The sequence below is a fragment of the Musa acuminata genome, chromosome BXJ2-4, assembly GCF_036884655.1.
Source record: "Musa acuminata AAA Group cultivar baxijiao chromosome BXJ2-4, Cavendish_Baxijiao_AAA, whole genome shotgun sequence".
NCBI lineage: Eukaryota > Viridiplantae > Streptophyta > Magnoliopsida > Zingiberales > Musaceae > Musa > Musa acuminata.
Window position 1 is genome coordinate 44,356,232 of NC_088341.1, and position 23,396 is coordinate 44,379,627.

The following is a 23,396-nucleotide window of genomic DNA, read 5'->3' on the forward strand; positions in this document are numbered from 1 at the left end:
GCATTTATATCAAGATTGGGCTGGGCTATTAGGGAGCCAAAGGCCCAACGAAGGTGGGCCATAAAACCTTATAAGGAAAAGCCCAATAGGATGAGTCTATAAAAGCAGATGACGAGAGGGGGAGGAGGGACGGGAGGGCGTTAGAAGGGGGAGAGGGGCGATGGTGTCGGACGCGGAGCTCGTTGGGCGGCTTCGGGAGGTACTCCGGGCCTCCGACCTCTCCACGACTACTACCACCTCCGTTCGCCGCCAGCTTGAGGAGGACTTCGGCATCGATCTCTCCGACAAGAAGGCCTTCATCAGGCAGCAGGTCGACCTATTTCTGAGCGAGCTTCACGACAATAAGGACGCCGAGGAGGCGGAAGAGGAGGAGGAGGATGCTGCGGCGCCGGCGGAGGCCGTGAAGGAGGAGGAGGAGGAGGAGGAGGAGGACCATGACGGTTCCGGAGAGGAAGAGGAGGAAGAGGAAGAAGAAGCGGGAGGTATTGGGGAGGTTTTGGATGAGGAGGAGGGAGACGAAGGGGAGGAGGAGGACGAGAAGACTAACGAGGGAAGCAGCAAGAAGAGAAAGTGAGTTCTTTATTGCCGTTTTTGCCCTCTTTTTGTTAGGTATTAGTGGTCTTATTGGGCAAGTTGGGTTTAATTAGGGTTTTCAATCAGCAGCCAGGTTAAACATAACACCTTTCGTTTCCGCGTATCATTTCAAGCGAGGTAAGGTATCTGTGAATTAAGGACCCGAAAAGCCCTCGGTTGACCTTGACTGACGTTTTCATATTTTAGGTAAAATAGAGGACCTGATGAGTTGGATTGAATAGAAAGTTTGTGCATTATATGCTTTCTTTTTCCTCCAATTAGTGCAATTTGTGCAGTGAATTGTTTGGGCAGTCCAACAGTCTGGCATTGTTTTAGTGTTCTCTAAAGAGCACTAATATCATCATTGCTTTTCGTAGTATTATTTGTCATACTAGAAGATGATGATCATGATCTTCAATCTTCATAAGTTTTCTTTGTGTTTAACAGTGGGATTCTATATGAAACCTATTTCTTTGATTTTGGTTTTATGCGCTATTTGAGTTTGATGGAATACAAATAAACAAATTCATAGATGAAACATTTGTAGTCTAAGCATAGTAAATTTCCATTTCAGCTCTCCTTCATTCTGTCATCCAAAAGAGAGTTAACACATAGTAGCACTGCACTTGGACACTTGTTGCAGTAGTTCTCCTTTACAGTACTTTACCCAAACAGAACACCTGTTATGATGATTCTTACTTATTGGGTGCTATCTAAAACGTATGATTAAGCCCTTGGAACATGGTGTTCCCACTTGTCATTTGCTAGCTAACAGAATGCTAATGTGTTAAGATACTCCCATGTCATGGAAAAACATAAACTGAACACGTTGCAACTCATATTGCATGCTTATGTTGCCCCCGTTGTATTTTTTCAAGACATGGTTAGAGATTAAAATTTTCATTAATGAGGCTTAGTTCTTGATATTGAAGGTAAAACATGTATAGATTTACAGGAAGGATATCAAATCATTATAGTAGAACATTGCTTGATTCCATTTGTCTACTTAGGTCATAGTAGCAGTTTCTGTCAGTGGTTTGCCTGTATAAGCCATGATATTACATTCGGTGTCTCTTCCTCTTGATATGCATAAAATATATTTTCTTTCCTTCCTTCTTTTCCTCCAAGCATTGTTTCTTTGTTAAACCTGTTGCCTAACATCTATAGAGCCTTCAACTTGTTAGCTATTTGTGATTATCTTATGTTATCCTATACCAAGTTTTAGCATAATGCTGACCCTATATGTGATAAATATTTAGTTGAAAATAGCCACTTTTGATACATAGTTAAAGCCTTATGCCCTCCTAAGACTTAATTGGAGCCTCTTGCAAGGTTGTGCTTTTGGCCCATGCATTATGTTGCTTCATCAAGTTGATTCATGTTAAGCCCCTCTACATTTTCAGAAGTTAGGCTATGTGCATCAAATTCGCTATAGGTCCATGCAATGAAAGGCCTCATGTGTTGGACTGCTATGTGGGAGATTGATGAACTCTTTCACTATTGAGTATAAGTGAAATATATACTGTGAATCTCTTTGATCGTTTTAATTATCTCCAATAATTTGTTTTCTTTCTTTTAGACATAGTTATCTTTGACTCCAAAATGTAGACCCATGGTAAGTTTGTCTTACATATTGAAATACTTGATGGACAATTTTTAGATACTCTTAATATTATGTGAATAAGGAAACATCACATATTATGATCTTATAGATGTCATCTAAATTTAAAGTTAGTTTTGGAATAAGTCAATTTAGAAATGGTGAAGAGGAGGAAGCAAGACACCTAAGCAAACTTACTGGAAACAACAAACAGTATGCTTGCTTTTAGTTTAATGAAGGATATTGCTATACACAGAGCTCAGATGGCTGGGGACAGTCAATTTATGTAGCCTTGTCCCTGCAAACAGGAAGGATAGTTTTGTGACTTTAGCCCTGGTCACCCAAATTGCAAATGAGCTATCTCCCTGTCGTCCCCAGTCTTGCTTTCATTGCCATACACAGAACTTAATGAAGAGAAAAGATCCATGAGGCCAATCTCAATAGTTGGAAGTTGGGACATTATGGCTGTTTATTCTTCTTGTTGTTCACCAGTTCTGGTATCTCCATCCCCTAGTTTGTTTTAGTATTAATCTTAAGATAAAGTTTGGCTTTTAGAGCAAAAAGCTCTTATCCTTTGAATTTTGCCGGTGCTTTAGCAGCGATGAGGATCGTTTGACCTTTACTGTGATGAATTAGTCCCATGGGCATTTGGTTTTCTTTTCCCTCCATTTTGTTTTCTACAGAGCTTTGCTGGGGATTGGGTTGGGTACTACCAGTTACCAGTGTTATTTAGGATCTTCACCCTACTTTGACTTACTGATGATGCATTTGGTGATATTGGGCTGGCACAATATGGTATGTTTGCTTGCTGGATGGATGAGATTTAGATTAGAATTCAGAAGCACTTCTGAATGGTGTGGAGTATGAAGTGCTTACATTATTTTATTCGTTATGTGCGCTAAGATGTACTTGCAATCTTTTCAAACCAAATAACACTCTTGTTGGGCACCGCATCATTTTCTGTATATAAATTCTAGAAAGCTGTAGGGAGCAGTTAAATAATAGTCTGCTGACTAAGAGCATTTGGCACTAAAAATTAGGTCCTTTTCTTGGGAACATGATGGCATATGCATTGATTAGATTAACCACTTGCAGTATTTAGTCAAATCCCTAGGAAACTGGCTATTTGCAATACAAGGTATAAGCTATCAATAATATGTGCCAACTTATGTCACAAAAAGTTCCATGTATGTGACTGCCATGGATGCTGATGGTTATGCTTTGAGATCACAGCCCAGCTTGTTATCAGCCGCCTTAATCCTTTATCCTACTATGTTGCCTTTTCAGCGAAACTTGGCTTTTTACTGAATGGTTTTGTCAATTTTTTCTACAAAATATATCCTTGCTTTAGCTCCTGTTGGTTATCTCATATATTTGGGGCCTTCTAGATTAAAATAATTAAAAAGCTTATTTTTTGGGTTATACTGCAGTGTTGTTTACCTTGCAATTTTGCAGTCTCAACAATTTTCTGATGTTTTTAAGAGATCTTAGATTCTCTTTGATTGTGGTTCATGTGCCCAATTATCTGTGAAAACCCTAGAAAGCATTTTATCTCAATTTCTTGTTAATTTTTTCTTCATTATAGTCTGTATATTTTCTTTTTTTTTTTCCTTGGATGAAGTGTTGCATAGGTATCCTAAACATGTTTTCTTTGTCTTATTAATGTAAGATCAAGTAAACCTAGTAAGGAAGTCAAGAAGCGGGGAGGTGGTTTTGCCAAACTCTGTAGTCTCTCCCCTTTATTACAGGATTTTGTTGGTGAACCAGAGTTAGCTAGAACTGAGGTAATTCTTATCAAGTATGGTACAGTATCCCCCATATAAATATTTATATTTGGTTACATAGTGTTTTTGGCAACAAAGTAACCTATTTTTGCCCTTGTCATGATCATTTCTATTATGTATATTGTTTCAGGTTGTTAAGAGGCTATGGGCATATATTCGCGAAAAAAATTTGCAAGACCCAAATAACAGGCGAAAGATCATATGTGATGAGAAATTGAAACCCCTTTTTAATGTGAATGTCATTGACATGTTTCAAATGAATAAAGCTTTGTCAAAACACATTTGGCCTTTGAACTCTGATGATGGTAATCCACAAAACTAATTTCTTGGTCAATGATATTATATGAGGTCTTTCATGTATGTTGTACTCTTGTTATTTTCTAGTTACAAATAAGATGCACTTTAGAAGTAGTTAGTACCTTTGAATGAAGGAATCTGTTTGTGCATGTTAAGGCAGGGATACATGTTTTCTGCATGTTCTTAATCTAGGTTTCCTCCTTGATTACATGTTTTAGTTGGTTATAGTAATGAACTAGAAAGTTTTCCAAGACTGTGCGTGGTAGAAATGTCACTAGGGAGACCTTGTGATATCTCAATGTGGCAATTTATGTTTACCAAATGAAAGAATGATAATGTTCCCTTGTTATTGTGCAACAGTGAGATAAAGATATGAAGGGTAGATTCCAAAAGGCAAAGTGTGGTAGGCCTGGTAATAAGTTTGTGTTTCTATTTCGTTGGTCTCTGACAATAAACAAACTTTCTTTATTTGCTCATGTTATAAGGACCCAAGTATTATAAGTTCTTATGTTCATGTATGTTCAGTTCTCTTGGCAATTTTATTTTAAGCCTAGAGGGCTTGTCTCCTATGAAGTAACTGTCATATTTCTTGGAGCCTCCCAAATCTTTTGTACAGGAGCTTCCCCTTAAAGAATGAGGGTTGTAACTGCTATGCCTAAATCCAGGTTTTAGGCCTTTCTAACAGGGTTATTCAAATTTTTTTCCTCTTTTCTGATTTGCCTTATAGGGTTTTAAAGTGCAGACAAATGCTTAGACTCACGTATACTAGCTTGTTTTATTCGGAGCTGCACGTAGATATCTTTGTCTTTGGAGGTGAGTACATACTCATTGAGAGGTTGGCATATGTTTCCCTTCATCAAAGTTCAGCATAATTGTTCTGCTAATTTGTGTTACCAGTGGGATTGGTTAATACAATTTTTTGTGCTCTCAAATATGTTTAACTCTGGGTTGTAGAATATTTTTTGTGCTGTTTGTTAGTAAAATCTCCATGCAAGAATCATTTATAGAAAATGGTTATGTTTCTCCGATATCCCATACTAAAAGTCTGAAAAGTTAATGCAACAAACTGCCTGTAGAACACCGAAGTCCATCACAATCTCTTTTTTAAATTCTGCCCTATATTATTGGTTTATTATTTTCTTATTACATACCTCAGATTAAAGAATAATGGTTTTGAATCTTATTTCTGGGGATGTCTTCTTGACTTGTCCATAGGCTAAATGTCATGTGCCTAACATTTTTAAATTATGGGATGCTCCGAATACTTCACTTGACTAATATCTGATATACTTTTGTGATTGAGCAGGCCCAGTGACTTCTGTGAAGCCAAAACAGCATGATAAGCCCAAGAAAGAACTAGAAGGTTAGGATGATTTACTGCTTATGCTATATTGTCAAACTGTTGGCAATATAACTCTGTAAACTCATTGGGCTTGCTTTCACTACAATAGGCAAGCGGCAAAAAGTAGGATCGTCTGGACTTCTTGCGCCACTTCCACTTTCAGATGATCTTGTGAAGTTCTTTGGCACCGGCGAAAATACATTGTCAAGGTCTGATGTTGTAAAAAGGATGTGGGATTACATAAAAGGAAACAATCTGCAGGTATATTGCTGTGGTTGTGTGGGAAAATGCATTATGCCATTTGTGTATTATTGACTTGCTCAGTCCTGAAATAATAAATTGTTCCTTGCTATCTATTTATTACTAATGGAGGATACTTAAACCACCATGGCGAATGTGTTTCCTTCTCTGCTTTAGTGACCAACATAATGTGTTTCATTTGCATAATTATAATGCTAACAACTAAATTCTTGTTCTTGGGCAACCACCTAAAATTACTATAAATGAATTGCTAAAACTGCAGAACAGGACTTTACTCGTAATTGATCTTAGCTATGATAGTTGTTATTTTTTTCTTGATAAACCTTCACTGATCTCATGTATGGTACTTAAAAAATATAGATAATGTCATGAAGCATCATAAATAACTTCTCACAATTAGCAGTATTGCAGTGTGAAAAATCATGTAACGAAAAACTCGTGTTATGTTCACATGGAATATCTCTGTAACATATTCATCTTGGCTATGCTGTACTTGTAGTTGCAACATCCTTTTGCTATGCATATTAAGGTCTATTTGCAGTGTCATAATCATTCCTTGTCATTCTGTTTTGCATTTGATGTGATTAATATCTTAGCATCTTCCGTTGTCTGTCCAAGGATCCTGCTGATAAGAGGAATGTGATATGCGATGAGAAGCTAAAAGAACTTCTCAAGGTTGATAGCTTCCATGGATTCACAGTTTCAAAGTTGCTGGCACCCCATTTCATCAAGGAAAAACAGTGAGATGTACCTTCTAATATTTCTCTAAAATCCATGGAAATGGAAATTTTGTCCTTAGTGTAACTTGAACTTTTCATGATTAAATATTTTGGTGCTTCAGAGTGGCAACAAACGGTTGACAAATTGCTTTATCATCTTCTTACACTGTATGACTAAACTACTGAACTTGTTTTGTTCATAGAGTTTCAATGTCACAATATTGAATTCATTTTCTAATCAGCTGGTAAAGGATGATCAAATGGATCTTTGGCTGTTTTTCAAATCATATACTTCTTACCTACAGAATTAGCAGTTTAAATTACAAATTCCTGCATTAGATATTTCAGATCATGATGCGGCCAGCAACAGCAACAAATTTATGTTTACTCAGTTTTGATTGCTGATATTAGAAAAGTGATAATTAAGGTGCTTCTTTGTCACACCTACAGAGAGAGAGCAGGTTGAGAAGAACCAGAGGGTATCATCAACAGTTTCTTTCTTCCTTGTACATCTTTAACTCTGTTTGAGGTAGAAATTCTGGGAGCATGACATAGAGCACATGTATTAGGATAAATCATCCAAATTCTATGGACTCTCTCAAAACTGCCCTGCCATTTTTGGTGGATCATGGAGGCAGAACCAACCTGCCATCAATTGATTCTGATGCAGCTGGAATGGATTCTGGATAATATTGTTGGTAAGCTCAAAATTCACTGTCCTCAAGAGTTTGATTTTCCAAACATCCTCTGTTGGTTATCAGCTGCTTGTCAACTTTTTCGATTTGTTCTGCTCATTTATGGTCTTTGAAATCCTCATGCATTAAGAGTTCTTGTGTTTGCATATTTTTTAGTATCTCACAGTGAAAAATGTTGCGCTACTATCTCATCCAAAACCTTCTTACTACTGCCACCATTTCTTCCACCACTAGCATTATTTTGATGTACCATGAGCAGTAGTATTATGCTTATGTTGCCAGCATGATAATTATCACAATATAGATTCATTTTGTGGTTTCATGCTAAATTTCGTGTATATGCCAGCTTCTATTTTTCTTTGCATCTTTGGAAATTTTAATCAAGCATTGTTACCTTATCATTTATTTTTATGAAAAATCATGTTTATGACATTTGATCTTCTTTCCTGCCCATGAAGGTTGTGCTGAAGTCAATCTTCCATGTTGTTGATATGTTTTACATGGTTGAAACAACAATGTGATCTTGTAGACATAATGTGCTGGTTTACTTAAATCTATCTATTGCTATTGTTTGACCATTTAGCACTCCTGTCATTAAGGATTTAAGTTTATGGTGTTTCAGCTAGTGTTCTTTCAGGAAAAATAAATAAATGTGTTTTGGTACCTTTTTCTATGATGGAAGAGATTAGGTCTTTTAAGACAAGAAGGTTAAACTGTCCTTATGAGACAATTAGGATTAGTGGTGCCATGAGACTATAAATCAAGACTTATGAATCAATTATCAATTGACGTAACTATTGATAGAGTCAGGATGATTGTTGAGGCAAATCTTAGCGATATAACAAAGATCCATCCTTTAATTTAAAGATTCTGTAAACATGAACTTAAACTGTTGTTAATTTAATTAAACATATTATTTCGTTAAAATCTCAACGATAGAACAAAGATCCATATTCAATGTAAGCATAATGAAATGCTAAATCAATTCAGCCTTCCCCATATTCAATATAAGCTTTGTGTTTTGAAGGCAGCATAAGAACTACTTCATGGATTTTTCTTTTTCCTTTTTCCCTGATTCCATGATCCCTTCTTCCTCCTTTGCTCTCTGTGGGATTCTTTTGGTTGGGTGGCCATGTGGGTGCATATCAGTTAGGTGGAAGTACAACAAAAAAAAGTCTTTTTTGTTGGGCAAGGGAATAAAGGGCAGAGGTGGGCCCAGCGAGCCAGAGTGAACCACTGGTAGTGAACCTTGGGCCCCACAGAGAACAATTCATGGGCCCACATAGGACGCTGCGAACCGATGCCGTCGCCTCCTCCACGTCAGAAGAATGCACTCAGTTCAGTTGCAGATATATATATATATATATATATTCATCTGGTGAGATTATATATAGATGCACATGTTCATGTAATAACTTTAGATGAGCAAGTAGGAAGAAGATTGGAAGACACGGGAGGGATATATGCAAGGCTGAGTGCATGATTCAAACATGTCAACCAAGTCCACAGGTTGGAACATCAAGCATCAAGCATGTAGATAGAACATGATCTTTTCTTGAAAGGATTCCAGTGGCATAGATTCCCCAATTACTTCATCAAAATGAGACCACTCTAAGGTATCAGTCAATCAAAATCACTGTAAATGGTGTGATAAAACCCTTTACAGAGAGAGAGACAGAGAGAGAGAGAGAGAGAGAGAGAGAGATGTTTTCTTTGCTTACAATTTTCATCAAAACACCCTTTGTTTTCTTTTCCTATGGAAGAACCCTAGAGAGGAGGAGGAGAAAGAACCCTAAGAAGGAGGAGGAAGAGGAGATCTTTTCTTTGTTAGTCCAAACTTGATAAAAAAAACAAAAAAAGGATCATTGTTCTAAGGTACAAGTCAAACAAAGGCACTGTAGATATGGTGAGTGATATTTCTGGCTTTCTGCTATTCTTCCTTCTCATATGGGAAGGAAGAAGCAGTCATAACTCAAGACTATGAGTGAGAAGAAAAGAAACCCTAAAAGCCAATCTTCCATGGAAGAATAAGATCTTTTCTATGCTTGGTGTATCATCTCTGGAACACAACCATGCAAGCTGACAAAGGAATTAGAGAACCGCCATCATTTTCTTGTGGGTGGCTGCTTGGTTTCTTGTGTTACTGCTGCTCCATTTCCATGCAATGATTTCTACTTTCTTGGCCACAGCTTTAGGGTTTTGATGGGTCTGCAATCCAACTCAGCATCCATTTGCTGATCATAAATTGAGAGATTCAACATCACCTTTTGTTCCCTCTCTCACCACCATGTAAAGAAACTCTTCATGTTGTCTCTTCTTGCAAGGAAATGGAGGGAGTCATGAATGGTTGTCATCCACCATATGATTTAACAGTAGATAAATTTTGATGTTAATTCTAATAGATATCATCTCCATAATAATACACAGTTAGTTTGTAAATGTGATGTAGGAGTAGCATCATTATACTTCCAAATTGACCATCATGCAAGTGAATTAGGAAGAATACCTCATCAACTAGTGCTCCTTCAAAATTAGTATCCAAATGCCAACTCATCCTTTATCCACAATGACTGTGCTCCAAGTCCAAAAATTCCAAATTATTCTTTGGATTCCAACAATATTCTTCTCAAGGAAGCCAATTTTAGTTGTGCTTCTTCCATCCAATCTTATCCACTTAGTCATCAGGACAAGAGCCTATTGAAGAAGATTTATTAGTATTGGAGGAAAGAAAATTCTTGTGTTAATGTCAACTTTCATCTTTAACACAACATAATGATGAAATTGATTCAATCTGATCTATTTTTCAAACTTATCACTTAAGAAAATAAATTAATATGATATAAAATTATACATTTTATCATGCTTTCTTGCCTTTTTTTTTTTTACTTATAATTTATTTATTTAAAATTATTAATTTAAATAAAATCAAGTGTATATTCCCAAAGGTTTATTTGATTCCTAGACAACACCATCAGCCAATCATTAGAGAGAGAGAGAGAGAATAAAAGGAACTAATGAAAATAATACCAAGATTCTAATCCCGGTGAGTTGGAGCATCGCGTGTGAAGCGGTATCTGGATCCCGCCGATTTAATCGCGTCGAGTTACGCGGGGAATCCGCGACTCGAGCTCGTTAGTCTCCGGTCCATTTTGCCTCCTCCTTCCCGGTTCACCCGGAGCGGTCCGATTCAACTCTCCTCCCTCGTTATATAATGCTCGCTTCTCCTCTCCCTCGTAAAGGCGCCCGGAGAAGAACGAAAGAGGTGGAGCGGCGATGGGCTCGGCGGTGTTCGAGATGGGACTGGAGTTGGAGCTGTGCGCCACCCGGATCGTCGGCGACTTCGTGAAGGAGGTGTCGGCGATCGAGAGCGGCGGCAGCGGCCGGGCATCGAGGCTCGAGGAGTCCATCAAGTTCTTGGAGGAGGAAAAGCGAAAGATCGAGGCTTTTAGACGCGAGGTCCCCATCTGCATGCGTCTTCTTCGCGAGGGTTCGCCTGATGCCTCCTTTTCTCCTCCCTCATCGTTTTAAGATGTTGCTTTAGGCTATTCTTTCGATGTTAAAATCGGTTCTTTGGATTTCGATTGCAGTGATCGAAAGGTTGAGGAGGGAGATCGAGCGGTGCCGCTGCGAGAGTTTTGGACATGTATTCGAGGAATTCATGCCTCTTAAGAGTAAAGTCGAGGACGATGGAGGGGTAAAAGTGGAAACGGATTGCAGAGATAAGATGAACTGGATGAGTTCCGTCCAACTCTGGAGCGATAATTACAGTGAGAACGATGACGAAGAGAAGATCGTGTCGAATGAGGTGGAAAAGAAGGATTCTTCACGGAAAATGTTCGATCTTTGTTCATATCTTCGCGAGATTTGTCTTAAATGGATCGCCTGGTTTTGATCGCAGCAAGATGGAGCGGTGGATCACAGACAGGGGAAGGGGAAGTCTCTAGAATGCAAGAGCCGGAGCAGCGGGGTCGAGTTCCTGCCATTTAAAGCTTTATCGCCTCTTGCTGCGAGCTCCGAGGAGGAGGAGGAGAAGCCCGCTTCTGCGTTGCCTGAGCTCTCGCTGCAATCACCGGCGATCAACAGAACCCTTGACCTTGTAACTCCGGTCGCTTTGGGTGACCACCGAGGCTTCGGTGGTTTCAGAAAAGCCACTGAGTGGGTGCCTGCGACCCTTGGCTTGCAGTCACGGCTGCAACCACCGAGGAAGGCGAGGAGGTGCTGGTCGCAGGAACTGCATCGCCGGTTCGTCCTCGCCATCCAACAGCTGGGTGGCGCCCAAGGTAAGAGCCAAGGTTCCATCTTTCCTCAATTATCATTGTAGGGTGCTATTAGTCGATTTCTATTAAGTTTTTCTCAATCTGTCTTCGATCCTTGAATCTGTTAAGCTTGTAAATTATTGTTCTGATATCAAAATTGCTCTTACGCTTCACTTTGGATTTCTTCCTATGGAGAAAGAAGAACAATAAAATTGAAAGTAACACGAAGAAGAGTCATGGTTGTCTCATCAAAAGAGGTAGTCAGAATTTTGATACATGTTCTATCTGATCGAAATATCAGAAAAATTCTGCGGAGTATATTGGTCGGAGAATGAAGTCCATAGGAAGAGGAACCTCTTCTTTTACTTGGATTTGACTGTTGGTGCTCATTGATGCAGTGGCTACTCCCAAGCAGATACGAGAACTGATGAAGGTGGATGGGCTCACAAATGATGAAGTGAAGAGCCATCTGCAGGTGGGTTCTGAGTTCCATTTGGGTTGACACATTGCTTCCTGATCAAATTTTCAGCTGGTTGTTGTTAGAAAGCTTTGTTTAATGATCTGTTCCTACCATTTCAGAAATACCGATTGCACACTGAAAGGGTCCACGCTCAAAGGCTTCCTAATGCTGTGGCTACGGCAGATCGAGCAGTTGTGGTTTTAGGAGGCCTATGGGATCGTGAGGAACAACACACTAGTTCCTCACAACAGAGTTTTTCACAATCTGGGTCGCCGATGAGCCCATTTCAGTTAGCTGGCTCTAGATGAGCTCTGGCTAGAGATAGCTTTGAGGAAAATGGCAAATCAGAGAGCTATAGCTGGAAATTTGGAGGCATTTCAGTACTCGGTGAAGGAGATCAATGTATAGAGAGAAAGAGAGGGAGAGAGAGAGAGAGAATCAAAATTTTGCTGATACAATACAACTGGGGGGAAATGATGAGACTGGTGAGTCTTGATTCTCTCCCATCACTTCTTCCATTTACTTATTTGCCTTCTTAAATTTTGGTTTTTGGACACTAAGAAGGTTGTTTCGACACTGTTTGATCATTAGGGGAGTGTTATTTCCTTATGATGAAGTATTTCCAACATATTTTGGACATCATCATCCTTAATCCTTTTTCAACAGCTTGGTGTAATCATATTTGACATCTTTCTCCATCTGTTAAGTTTCTGTGACAGGTTACTCAAGGGATGAGATAGCAATAGAAGAGATCATGGACAAGAGAGACTTCTGGCACCAACAACATTTAATCATCCAAATCAGTGGTCCTGTCTGAAATTGTCTGGAATTCATCTTAAAATCCAATGCTCAGATCTGGCACTCACATTCCTGCTTCCAAGTCATTTTCCTGTTTGTGAGCTGACAATTTCATCCATGATTACACTGTTTCATTGCTATTTCTGAGGGACCACCTTGTCATTTTTCTTCCTGTAAGTTCATTTCTGTTTGTGCATCTTGGTCATCTAAGATCCACATTCTCTTGTTCTTATGTTAGTCTTTACCCCTGCAAGCAAAAAGACAGGCTTCAAGTATAGCATCTTCTCAAGTATATCTTTCTCCAAAGGACTTGCACCTCAAACAGATGGATATTTCTTGATATCTCCAGCTGTTGCAAAGCAAATCCAGACCATTCCCTGGTGCCCATGCTTTCTGTTCTTCTTGCATCACAGGCTGGATGGAGCCAGGCAGCTAACTTTAGCATCTTGCAAGCTATCTTTTTCTGAATTCATCTTCTTGTCCTGGCAACCATGTGGAGCCTGCACATTAAACTTCCAGCTTTTTTGTTGTCTACTGCTGCATCTAATTCCAGTCTTAGAACTACACAGATGCCTTGTTTGCTGCATGTCCACCTGAAACAAAGCCATCCATCAACTGTCTTTACAGTTTCAGGAGAACAGAGTCATCAACATAAATATAGGCAGACATCAAACTGCCATGGATCAAAAGTCCTGTTATAGTGTGATCTCACAAACTCTTATGTAGCAAGTGCTCCAATTGAGTTCAGCTGTTGTTGGCTGTCTACCTTCTGAGGTTCTTCTTTGCCTACTACTGATGGGGTTAATTAAGATTTACTGCTCCCTGTGAATCTTCAGTCAACAAAGCAACAGTCTTGAGAAGAGCTCAAAGAATCTGACCTTGGAAAAAGTATTGATATATCTTTTGGTTTTTGCTAAAGAAATGCCAAATTTCACAGCAGGATCACTGAATGCTCCAACAAGAGAAAGATAATGAATCAACTGCCTTCTTGTCCTAAAATCCTGTTTGTCTTCTTGCTTACACTAAATTCATATCACCACAATGCACATCCAAAAATCTTTAAGGTGGGACACAAGTGTCACTCTCAATGAGGAAGATTGGATCGCTTGATCAAGATCCAGATGTTGGGCTTCTCTTCTTTCCCTCCTCACAGATGCATAATGACCTGCAAATAAGGGAAACAGAACACAACTGAGGTACCTCCACCTCTTCTTTTCCTCTGCTTCACCAAATCATTGGACCATAATGTCATGAATCAACCACTCAGATTGAAATCCAAGTGAAATGTTCTTGGAAATTCCATGGTTTGAAGCCGAGACACGTAGCGACCTCGTCTTGTTTGGCTGGCCATGTTTTCTTCCAGCTGAAGGAAGAACCAGTTGCATGCAGGTGAAGCTAATCCATGGAGGCAGGTGAATTGTCACTGTTTCAGTAGATTACAGGGTATGAGAAAGGGCAAGAAGTTGTCTTTAATCTTCAGTGAAGGTGAAGGCTTTGAATTATTACTATCAAGAATACTTGGATACAATTATTACTCAATATCAATTCTTCTTACTATTAAGATTTGCACGTCCATACTGCTTAATGTTCATTGCTGTTGCAGGCAAAGTTCCATGGAGTATGTTTGCCTTGACTGTTTGTTGATCTCACTCTTCTGAGGTTTTCTGTGAACATGCCTGTGAAAAGTTTTTTGGAGAATTAGTACTGATGAATTAAGAGAACACACAACTCCACTAATTCCTTCTCCTTTGCCAATGAAATGAGACATCTTTGACATGTACTGCTGCTCTTCAATACTAAGAGACATTTTGCATAGAAAATCTTAGCTTTATCCAAGGACTTAAAACAAATATAAATTTTTGGAGACCTACAAAACAATCATATAGTTTCATGCTACTTAATAAATTTGCAGGGGAAGTAATGACAAGCAATTGCAGAGGAAATGGAAGATTACTCTAAGGACATAAAGAAGAGAGGGAAACAAGGCATATAAACCACCATCATATTTTGGTGGAGTTCTGCACTTGGTTTTCCCTCCTTCATCAGCATAAAACTCAAATCTATCTCCAGGAAATATGCAGTCATGTAGTTTCAGGTCAATGATACATTTGTCAGATAAAAATACAGCAGATTCAAAGCATTTCTGGAACTTCAACAAGCTTGAAAAGCTATGAATTCTTCATGACTGTAATTGCAACAACTCTTTCAGACCACTCAATTTATTATTGACTTCACTATGTTGTGTTTAGCAGTAATCATCAGAAATACAGGATAATAATTCTGTACAATCTGTTGCCTCTACCAAAAGAAAGAACTTAAAAAAGATTGACAACAAGAACCACCCTGAATTGCAACTAATTGATGTTTCATATCAAACTAATATAGGATCATTACTCCCAATCCTGTTTGCTTCCACATACATGATATATTGTAATAGCTTTAATCTGATGGTGAAGTTAGATCTGTGTGTTATCCTTGGTAGTTGCTAAAAGTATTCCCATAACTTTGCTATTCAACTCCCAGTAAGGCAACTTGATTCCAATCCCTATTGTTTCATTGATGCATCTTTGGGTGGCCTACCAAGATTGGTTTGATGATTTATGTCATCTTCAAGCCATTCATTTCAGCTGCCTCATCTGGCCTCAGGCACAAGCACTCATGAGTGTTCTTCTATCTTAAATCCAGCAGACCTGGATGTAGGTTTTCTTGCCTGTCATCCCATCATTTAGATGGATTTGCAAAGGAGAGATTAGTGAGAATAGATAAATTCAAGCATGTTGCTTTCCTACTCAAAAGCACTGGAAAAAAAAGATAATAAGATGAGAATATGAAAGATCATCTTGTAAAAGAAATAGTGGAAACAATTAGGAGTAGAAAGGGATGCTAAACAGAAGGTTAATCAATGGCATCAAAGCTTGTAAAAGATTTCATGATTTCTAATTGCATTGACCATTTTGTAGGAACCTAAACAGGCATGAATGGGTATAAATCATTTACTTTCAAGCTTCAATCTAATACTTCTGCTGGCTTATCCAACCTTGCTAATATTTCCTTCTCAGAAATATAAGCAGATCACATTGGCAAGAGCTGAAAGCCTGATTGGAAAAAGATTGAGAATTGATGTATGTGTTTGTAGTGACAACCCAACCTAAGAAAAGGGCAACTTGCATCAAAGATAATCAAATAGACAGAAATATATGGACTCCAGGAAACACACACACAATTATTACACATCTAATGTTTGGAGAAGAATGTGTACTTGAACAACAATGCAGATCAAGTAGCTTAGGATAGATACACTGCAATTGACATTAGCTGAAAATTCATTTGATACAGTTCAATTGATGTTAGTATCAGTTTATGTGGTTGATCATGAGACCATTAACAAGTGCACCTCAACATGTTTTGTACTTGGAAACTAATGAACAAGTGAAGGAAGAACAAATCAAGAAAAAGAAATGTTGTGAGTTCATAGACAAGCTAGAAGAAGATGATGTTTTTGAGAATATATCTTGTCTCACCAATGGTTGACTATGTCTATGAAAACAAGATGCTAGAAAAAAAACATGTAGAAATTGAGAATATTATTTTTGGTGCAGATCATATATAATAATAGCATCAGAAATATTGCACTAGCAAAGAATGAATGTTTACTTTGTAGTAAATCTCTATGATCTAAATATAGCATCGGTCCCAAGGAAGAACCCAGAAGCCATGAGAGGCCACCATATCACTGTCACCAGTGTTTCGTCATGCAAGGGTGCAGTGAAGAACATGTCTTCCATAAGAAAGAGATTGCAGATATCTGTTTTGGAGACTGTTCAAGCAGCTCTGGAAACTGAGGTCACTTAGGATCATTTTCACAGTCTTTATTTGTTATGGTATGATCCAAGAGAGAAAGAAGTATGAATTTACAGAGAGCTTTTGCTTTGAGAGAAGTAGGAAAGGAGGAGGAGGAGGAGAAGTGGAGGTTTCCTTCACTCTGAGCAACCCAAGGTTTGATCTTGGTCTTTCAGTTTGAGTTCCACCAGCTGTTGGATCAAATTCCAGTGTCTTGTCCTTCTCAATCTTCCTAAAGATCTTCTGTGGCGAGGGAGGAGAAAACCCTAACCCTAATCCTACCTGCGGAGCTGCCTTCTTCAGCTTCTCTGCAATTGTTGTCCAAGAAAAGAGGACAGAGGCCTGCTTTGAGTTTTGCTCTTCTTTGGAAGGTCAGGGAAGAGAGAGAGAGAGAGAGAGAGAGCTGGGCATGTCGGCGGCATCGAGGTCGCCGTGCGCGGCGTGCAGGTTCTTGCGGCGGAAGTGCACGCCCGGCTGCGTGTTCGCGCCGTACTTCCCGCCGGACCAGCCGACGAAGTTCACCAGCGTGCATCGGGTGTTCGGGGCGAGCAACGTGGCGAAGCTGCTTGGCGAGCTCAGCCCGTGGCAGAGGGAGGACGCCGTGAACTCGCTGGCCTACGAGGCGGAGGCGCGGCTCCACGACCCCGTCTATGGCTGCGTCGGTCACATCTGCCTCCTCCAACACAAGCTCCACCAGGTGCAGAGCGACCTCTACAACGCCAGGAAGGAGCTCTCCGCCTACCTCAGCGTTCCCATCGCCGATCCCCACCACCAACAACCCCAAGCGGCATCTCCATCATCCCACCAGCAGATCTTGTTGCACGAGCTGCAACAGCAGATGGCCGCGGTGCAGCAGATTGCAGCCAACCGAGAGCGAGCGAATCAGCAGGAGATCTCAAGATTCAGTACCGTGTTTCAGATGGCTGGTGGCTCTACCATGGCTGCCACCACGGGACTGCCGGCGTTGCTCCCCCCTCGGCCTTTCGAGGGAGTGTTCTCTCCGCAACAACAACATAATGAGAGGAAATAAAGCATTAGTTTCTGATACTACTAAGCAATGCTTGTCGAGCAAAAGCTACAGATCTCTCCTTCAGTTCCTCTTATTGCCGTGGATTCACTCTCGGTATTAATGGGATTAAGGAGACAACACTTACCACTTGAATTTGATTCAGTACAGCCAAGCAAAAGGAATGGCGCTGCAGAAGACATCTATCTCTCTCTGTGCCATCTGAAGATCCGATCCTTTTGCTGCTGCTGCTGCTCTTCTTATTTGAATTTTCCTTTCTTTTTCTTGCTTTCTGCCATTATGATGTGCATCTGAGAGTACTGTGATGAAAGGCCATAATTCAAATGGCTGGTAGCGGTGCAATTGCACTCATGTCTCTTCTTCCACATGGATTTCAACGCCCCAATCACCAACACAAAGACAAAGGCTGTATCATCTCCTTCCCTGCAGCTAACAGCAATCATCACTGTGTAAGGTATCAGCAGTCACGAGAGTCCCTTCTCGTCTCCCTTTTCTCTCTCTCTCTGACAAGTTTGAACCCTTCAAGTTGTGTAAAGCTTGCAAGTTTGTGACCATATATGCTATGTTCATCGATGACATTATAGGAGTTTGCAGTAGTTGCTTTATTGCATGTAGCTGAGGAATGATCAGAGTTTCTCTTGCTTGAAAAGAGACCAATCTGTTTCAGTGACTTCGGATTTCTTAGCTCGTGGATGGATGAATGCTTTCATCTTTGTCAGCAAAGAATTAAATGTATAGAATTATGTGCATGAATCTGATTTCATCTATTGACTTGGATTGAGAGCAAGTCAAAATTCTACATACATCTCCCCCACCCTCTCCTTCATTCACATCAGTCTCTGTTTGTTCTGTTGCCCCCACTTGGCACAGATTGACACCAACTCCCCCATTGTCTTGCACCGGAGAATGAGTCGGTCTTCGATCTCCTCTCCACACAGCTCACCTTCTGATGCACATCCACTCGCACCCTCTCCTTCCTCTCTGTGTCCAGCCAATTGACGTCACTCCTTCCCACTACACTTCCTTGGTTGACCTACTCTTCTTCTTCTCCTCTCTCTCTCCTAATTGCAACCTCAACTACCATCCTTTTACTTTATTGCTTTTCCTTAGATCTGTAAGCATGCCATGGCCAGGCTGATGCCACCGAAGTCTGAGAACTATGCACAGCTGTTCTTTCTTTTTGCTCTTCTTTAGATCTGTTGGAGTCGCAAAACCTAACTCAGAGCCCAAGTTTGAGGTCAAGTCAATCTCAAAACATGTGGTTGCAGCAAGTGGTGCAGTAATGCCCGATCGAATCATGCAGCTGTAAAGTCCAAGTCCTACTTCTTCTTCTTCTTCTTCCACTCCCCCCCCACCTTCCTTGTATATAACACCACCACCCAAAACCATTCTGCAATCTCAACTCTTCTTCTTCATGTATAATTCGATGGCTGTCGAGACGACAACTGCTTTGATTCCACCGGCGAGCACAGAGACGAGCGACGAGGACTTGCTGCACATGGAAGGGTGGGCGAAGCGGAAGCGGACAAAGCGCCACCGCTTCTCTGATCGGCCACCGACCGAAGAGGAGTCCTTGGCCCACTGCCTCGTTATGCTCGCCCGCGGCGGACCCGGTCCTCGCCTGCCGTCGTTGGCCTCCGACTCGACGCTGGCGCCACCGCCGGGGAAGCTCGAGTACAACTGCTCCGTCTGCGGGAAGGCGTTCGGCTCTTACCAGGCCCTCGGCGGCCACAAGACCAGCCACCGGAAGCTCACCTGTGCCGCCGACGAGGCCGCCGTCGACACCTCAGGCTCCTCCACTGCCGGCGCCGGCAGGTTGCACCAATGCTCGGTGTGCCTGAAGACGTTCCCTTCGGGGCAGGCGCTCGGGGGGCACAAGCGGTGCCACTACGACGGAACCCTCGGCAACAGGGGGCTGGATCTGAACGTGCCATCGCTGCCCGAGTTCGACGGTGGCGTCAGGCGATGCCTACCGGCAACGGCGGCGGTGGCGGCCGCCGCGGAGGAGGAGGAGGTGCAGAGCCCTCTGGCGTTCAAGAAACCGAGACTTCTGATCCCGGCATAAGCGCCGACAGCTACCAAAAGTCAACTCCATTGCGTTCATTGTTTGTTCGAGATGAATACTACTCTTCTCCGTGTACAGAATTCTTTGTAGGTTGATGAAGTCAACGATTCTTTCTCCAAGTTTGATCATTAATATGAGCTGCATTAAGATCTTGACGATGTGAGCTTCAATCGCATGTGGCTATGGAAATGAGGAACTGAATCGAATGATGACGAACAGAACCATATGAAGCTAACAAGGAAATATATTTATATGTCATATATTTAATTATAGGCATAAGATTCACTTAGATCAATTTTAATTGAATTATGATGAGATCTCACAAATGTGGCACCGTTGAATGACTGCCACGTGGAAATCCAACCGCTCTGGGGATGCCCCAACTCCCCGGTTCGTCAACGGAACTCTCTCCAACCCCCTTCTCCTGCTTCTTGGACATCTCATCGAAGGGATCAACCTTGAAGGGATCAGAAGCAAGAGGGAGTAGAGAGGGAGAGAGGGCTTGTCGGGGGTCCGTCTCTTGGATGGGCGAGGCCTCCGGCGACGATGATTCCTCCTACCCTTTCTCCGTCACGACGCCGCAGCCGCCGCCGCCGCTGAAGAAGCTGTCGGTGCTCCCCTTGATCGCCCTCATCTTCTACAATGTCTCCGGCGGCCCCTTTGGCATCGAGGACTCCGTCTCGGCCGGCGGCGGACCCCTCCTATCCCTCCTTGGCTTCCTCGTCTTCCCCTTCCTGTGGAGCCTCCCTGAGGCCCTCGTCACCGCGGAGCTGGCCGCCAGCTTCCCGGAGAATGGTGGATACGTGCTTTGGATCTCCTCCGCCTTTGGCCCCTTCTGGGGATTCCAGGAGGGATTCTGGAAGTGGGCCAGCGGCACCATGGACAACGCCCTCTACCCCGTCCTTTTCCTCGACTACCTCTGCCAGTCCCTCCCATTCTTCGCCCGCCCGGCCGCCCGCACTCCGGCCCTCCTCGTCCTCACGGCAGGCCTGACCTTCCTCAACTACCGCGGCCTCAACATCGTCGGCCTCGCCGCCGTCGCCCTCACCGCCTTCTCCCTCTCCCCCTTCGTCGTCATGGCCCTTCTCGCCCTCCCCCGCCTCCGCCCCCGCCGCTGGCTCGCCGTGGACCTCAAAAGAGCCAACTTTAGAGGTTACTTCAACATCATGTTCTGGAATCTCAACTACTGGGACAAGGCAAGCACCCTCGCCGGCGAGGTCGAGGACCCGAGCCGATCCTTCCCCAAGGCCCTCTTCGGGGCCGTCATCCTCGTGATGGCTTCGTACCTGATCCCATTGCTCGCCGGTACGGGGGCTATGGACGCGTCCATCACCGAGGAGTGGAAAGACGGGTACTTTGCGCAGGTTGGGATGGTGATCGGGGGAGCGTGGCTCCGATGGTGGATCCAGGCAGCCGCGGCCATGTCGAACATGGGTTTGTTCGAGGCCGAGATGAGCAGCGATTCATTCCAGTTGCTTGGTATGAGCGAGATGGGGATGCTGCCGGCAATATTTGCAGAGAGGTTAGCACCCAGCTGCTATCTATTTCTACTTCTCATTGCGGTTTTCATAAACAGTAGAAACCAAAGTGTAGATATTACTGACTTCTCCTTGAACTTGGTTTAGAAGCTCCTTCTTATAATAGAATTCCCGAACCAAATTTTCTTGAAACAAATACATGGTTTTTGTTTAGAATGTGATAATTTGGAGCAGAGGAACTACATAAGCTTTAGTACACTGAATATGCCATTCATACTTTCGTTTCATAAAAGAATATCAAATGGGGTGGAATATCAAATGTCTCCAATTCTTGATGTATTCCACCCGTTCTTAGCATTAGTTCATCACGGTGATTGTATTGGGCTCGGGAGATGTAGGATTGTACTCTAGTCTTGGAATAAGATTTCGGAAGGGGGGAAAAAACTCAATTTTTTCTCAATTTAATGGACCTAAGATTTCAGTTTTGTGATGATTCTTTGTGGTTTTTGTTAGCATACTTTCAGTGTCATCATGGCCATCTCAATTATAGATTGATACTTTTGTAGATCGAAATATGGCACTCCAACCATTAGCATCCTATGCTCTGCAACTGGGGTCATACTATTATCATGGATGAGCTTTCAGGAGATTGTGGAGTTCCTTAATTTCTTGTACTCATTGGGAATGCTTCTTGAGTTTGCTGCATTCATAAAACTCAGAATAAAGAAGCCAGATCTCCACAGGCCATATAAGATTCCGGTAGAAACCTTTGGCGCAGTGATTATTTGTGTACCTCCCACTATTTTGCTTGTCCTTGTTATGTGTCTGGCTTCAATGAGGACTTTTATTGTGAGCGGGAGTGTTATGCTTGGTGGGTTTCTTTTATATCCTGCTGTTGAGCACATGAGGAATAAAAATTGCATTAAGTTTCTCAACACAACTCTGCCACCTGAGGGTTGTTCCAACACTCCTCAAGTGCAAAATCAGGATGTTGTTGATGAGGCTTCCGAAAGCTTTTTGCCAGACCATTCCTGTGTCAAGAAGGAACTACAAGACCTTGAAATTAATTCGAATGGGATCTTGGATAAGGAGTGAAAGAGATTTCAACACTTCAAGTGCACTGATCAACTTGAGTTATCTAAGCCTTTAATGTATCACATTTATGTTAATATGTATCCTTATAATAATTTTGGTACAGAGGATGCAAAGTTTGGCAAAGTATTTTACTTTCCTCTCTATCTTTTACATTTTTGGTTTCCATCTATATCAAAAGTTAAACCCCCTTGCATGACATCATGTTTTAAGCTCTTTCATTTAATAGTTAAATGTCCTTAACTGGCACAACATTTCTGTGGCTATTCCATATTGAGCTTTCCAAGAGTTCTTCCATCACAAGGAAACTATTCCGCAAACAAGGTGGAATAATTGACTTTTTCTGGACTTTCTTCCTAGGAACAGCATCCCATGTAGTATGCCCCCCGAAACATCAATTAGTACTATTGATTTAAATAGTAAACAAATGGAAGCTTAAAATATCGTAGAGTTCGGAGTTAAAATTTTGAAAGACAGACATAATATTTAGCAGTGATGATATTAATTAGACAGGTAAACTGATGAAAGAAGTATTTAACACTATGGGGATGTGAACAATGGTAAATGTGTAGATTCATATAAGAAAACTCTGAAAAAGCAATGAAGCAAAATGTCTTGCTTTTGGGAGAAGTACTTTGGTAAAAAATTCAGCAGGACAAGAGGATATAAAAGCTAAGGATGCATAAGAGTTTGGGAGTATCCTAACTTCCTAGAATATAAAAATGAAAGGTATAAATAATTAGCATCACTTTTCAACTTAAACTTTATGTAGATTTTGTACCCTGAGTTTGTTGTTTGATCTTTACCCCAAGAAGAGGGAGGTAGTTTGAGCAGATCTAGTTAGTCGTCTTAGTATTTAGGGATTGGTTTACATATATTTAACCTTTAGGTGCTTTCATTTTGTTTGTTCTGAAATTTTGTATCACTGAATTCCTGTACCAATTGTGGTTCAGAGTCCACAGAAATAACGACAATTTTGTAATTGTTCTAACAGAACCAATAGACAGAGCGATAATTTTGCCTTCTCTTTCTTTGGTGATGGTGGTTAAATGACCCGGATCCGATCTTAATAACTCTTATGCTATTATGTTGCTTTAAAAAGTATGAGA

The 23,396-nt window shown here is 41.4% G+C and overlaps 5 protein-coding genes across 9 annotated transcripts; all 5 read left to right on the top strand.

Moving 5' to 3' along the window:
- The first annotated feature begins 118 nt into the window (after nucleotides 1–118).
- On the top strand, nucleotides 119–6,814 carry LOC103982512 (upstream activation factor subunit UAF30). Its single transcript, XM_009399454.3, has 6 exons — nucleotides 119–570; nucleotides 3,843–3,957; nucleotides 4,088–4,262; nucleotides 5,561–5,617; nucleotides 5,706–5,857; nucleotides 6,476–6,814. The coding sequence occupies exons 1-6, from the start codon at nucleotides 161–163 to the stop codon at nucleotides 6,599–6,601; spliced, it is 1,035 nt and encodes a 344-aa protein (XP_009397729.2). The 5' UTR covers nucleotides 119–160; the 3' UTR covers nucleotides 6,602–6,814.
- Nucleotides 6,815–10,488: 3,674 nt separating this feature from the next.
- On the top strand, nucleotides 10,489–13,177 carry LOC103982511 (transcription factor NIGTH1). Of its 5 annotated transcripts, none has more exons than XM_065106580.1 (7): nucleotides 10,489–10,758; nucleotides 10,859–11,076; nucleotides 11,170–11,551; nucleotides 11,926–12,002; nucleotides 12,107–12,472; nucleotides 12,695–12,958; nucleotides 13,040–13,177. In XM_065106580.1, exons 1-5 carry the CDS (start codon nucleotides 10,545–10,547, stop codon nucleotides 12,293–12,295), a joined length of 1,080 nt encoding a protein of 359 aa, XP_064962652.1. In that variant the 5' UTR covers nucleotides 10,489–10,544; the 3' UTR covers nucleotides 12,296–12,472; nucleotides 12,695–12,958; nucleotides 13,040–13,177. The 5 variants fall into 5 exon arrangements, with proteins under 5 accessions (XP_064962652.1, XP_064962653.1, XP_064962654.1 ...); XM_065106581.1 differs by having other exon boundaries at nucleotides 13,047–13,162; XM_065106582.1 differs by having other exon boundaries at nucleotides 13,051–13,069.
- Nucleotides 13,178–17,034: 3,857 nt separating this feature from the next.
- On the top strand, nucleotides 17,035–17,655 carry LOC103983377 (LOB domain-containing protein 25-like). The gene has a single exon (XM_009400598.3). The coding sequence runs from the start codon at nucleotides 17,035–17,037 to the stop codon at nucleotides 17,653–17,655; it is 621 nt and encodes a 206-aa protein (XP_009398873.1).
- A 45-nt stretch (nucleotides 17,656–17,700) lies between these two features.
- On the top strand, nucleotides 17,701–19,875 carry LOC135611160 (zinc finger protein 1-like). Its single transcript, XM_065106584.1, has one exon. The coding sequence runs from the start codon at nucleotides 19,067–19,069 to the stop codon at nucleotides 19,715–19,717; it is 651 nt and encodes a 216-aa protein (XP_064962656.1). The 5' UTR covers nucleotides 17,701–19,066; the 3' UTR covers nucleotides 19,718–19,875.
- Nucleotides 19,876–20,134: 259 nt separating this feature from the next.
- LOC135587032 (probable polyamine transporter At3g19553) lies at nucleotides 20,135–22,442 on the top strand. The gene is made up of 2 exons (XM_065106585.1): nucleotides 20,135–21,239; nucleotides 21,762–22,442. Exons 1-2 carry the CDS (start codon nucleotides 20,242–20,244, stop codon nucleotides 22,288–22,290), a joined length of 1,527 nt encoding a protein of 508 aa, XP_064962657.1. The 5' UTR covers nucleotides 20,135–20,241; the 3' UTR covers nucleotides 22,291–22,442.
- The last annotated feature ends 954 nt before the right edge of the window (nucleotides 22,443–23,396 follow it).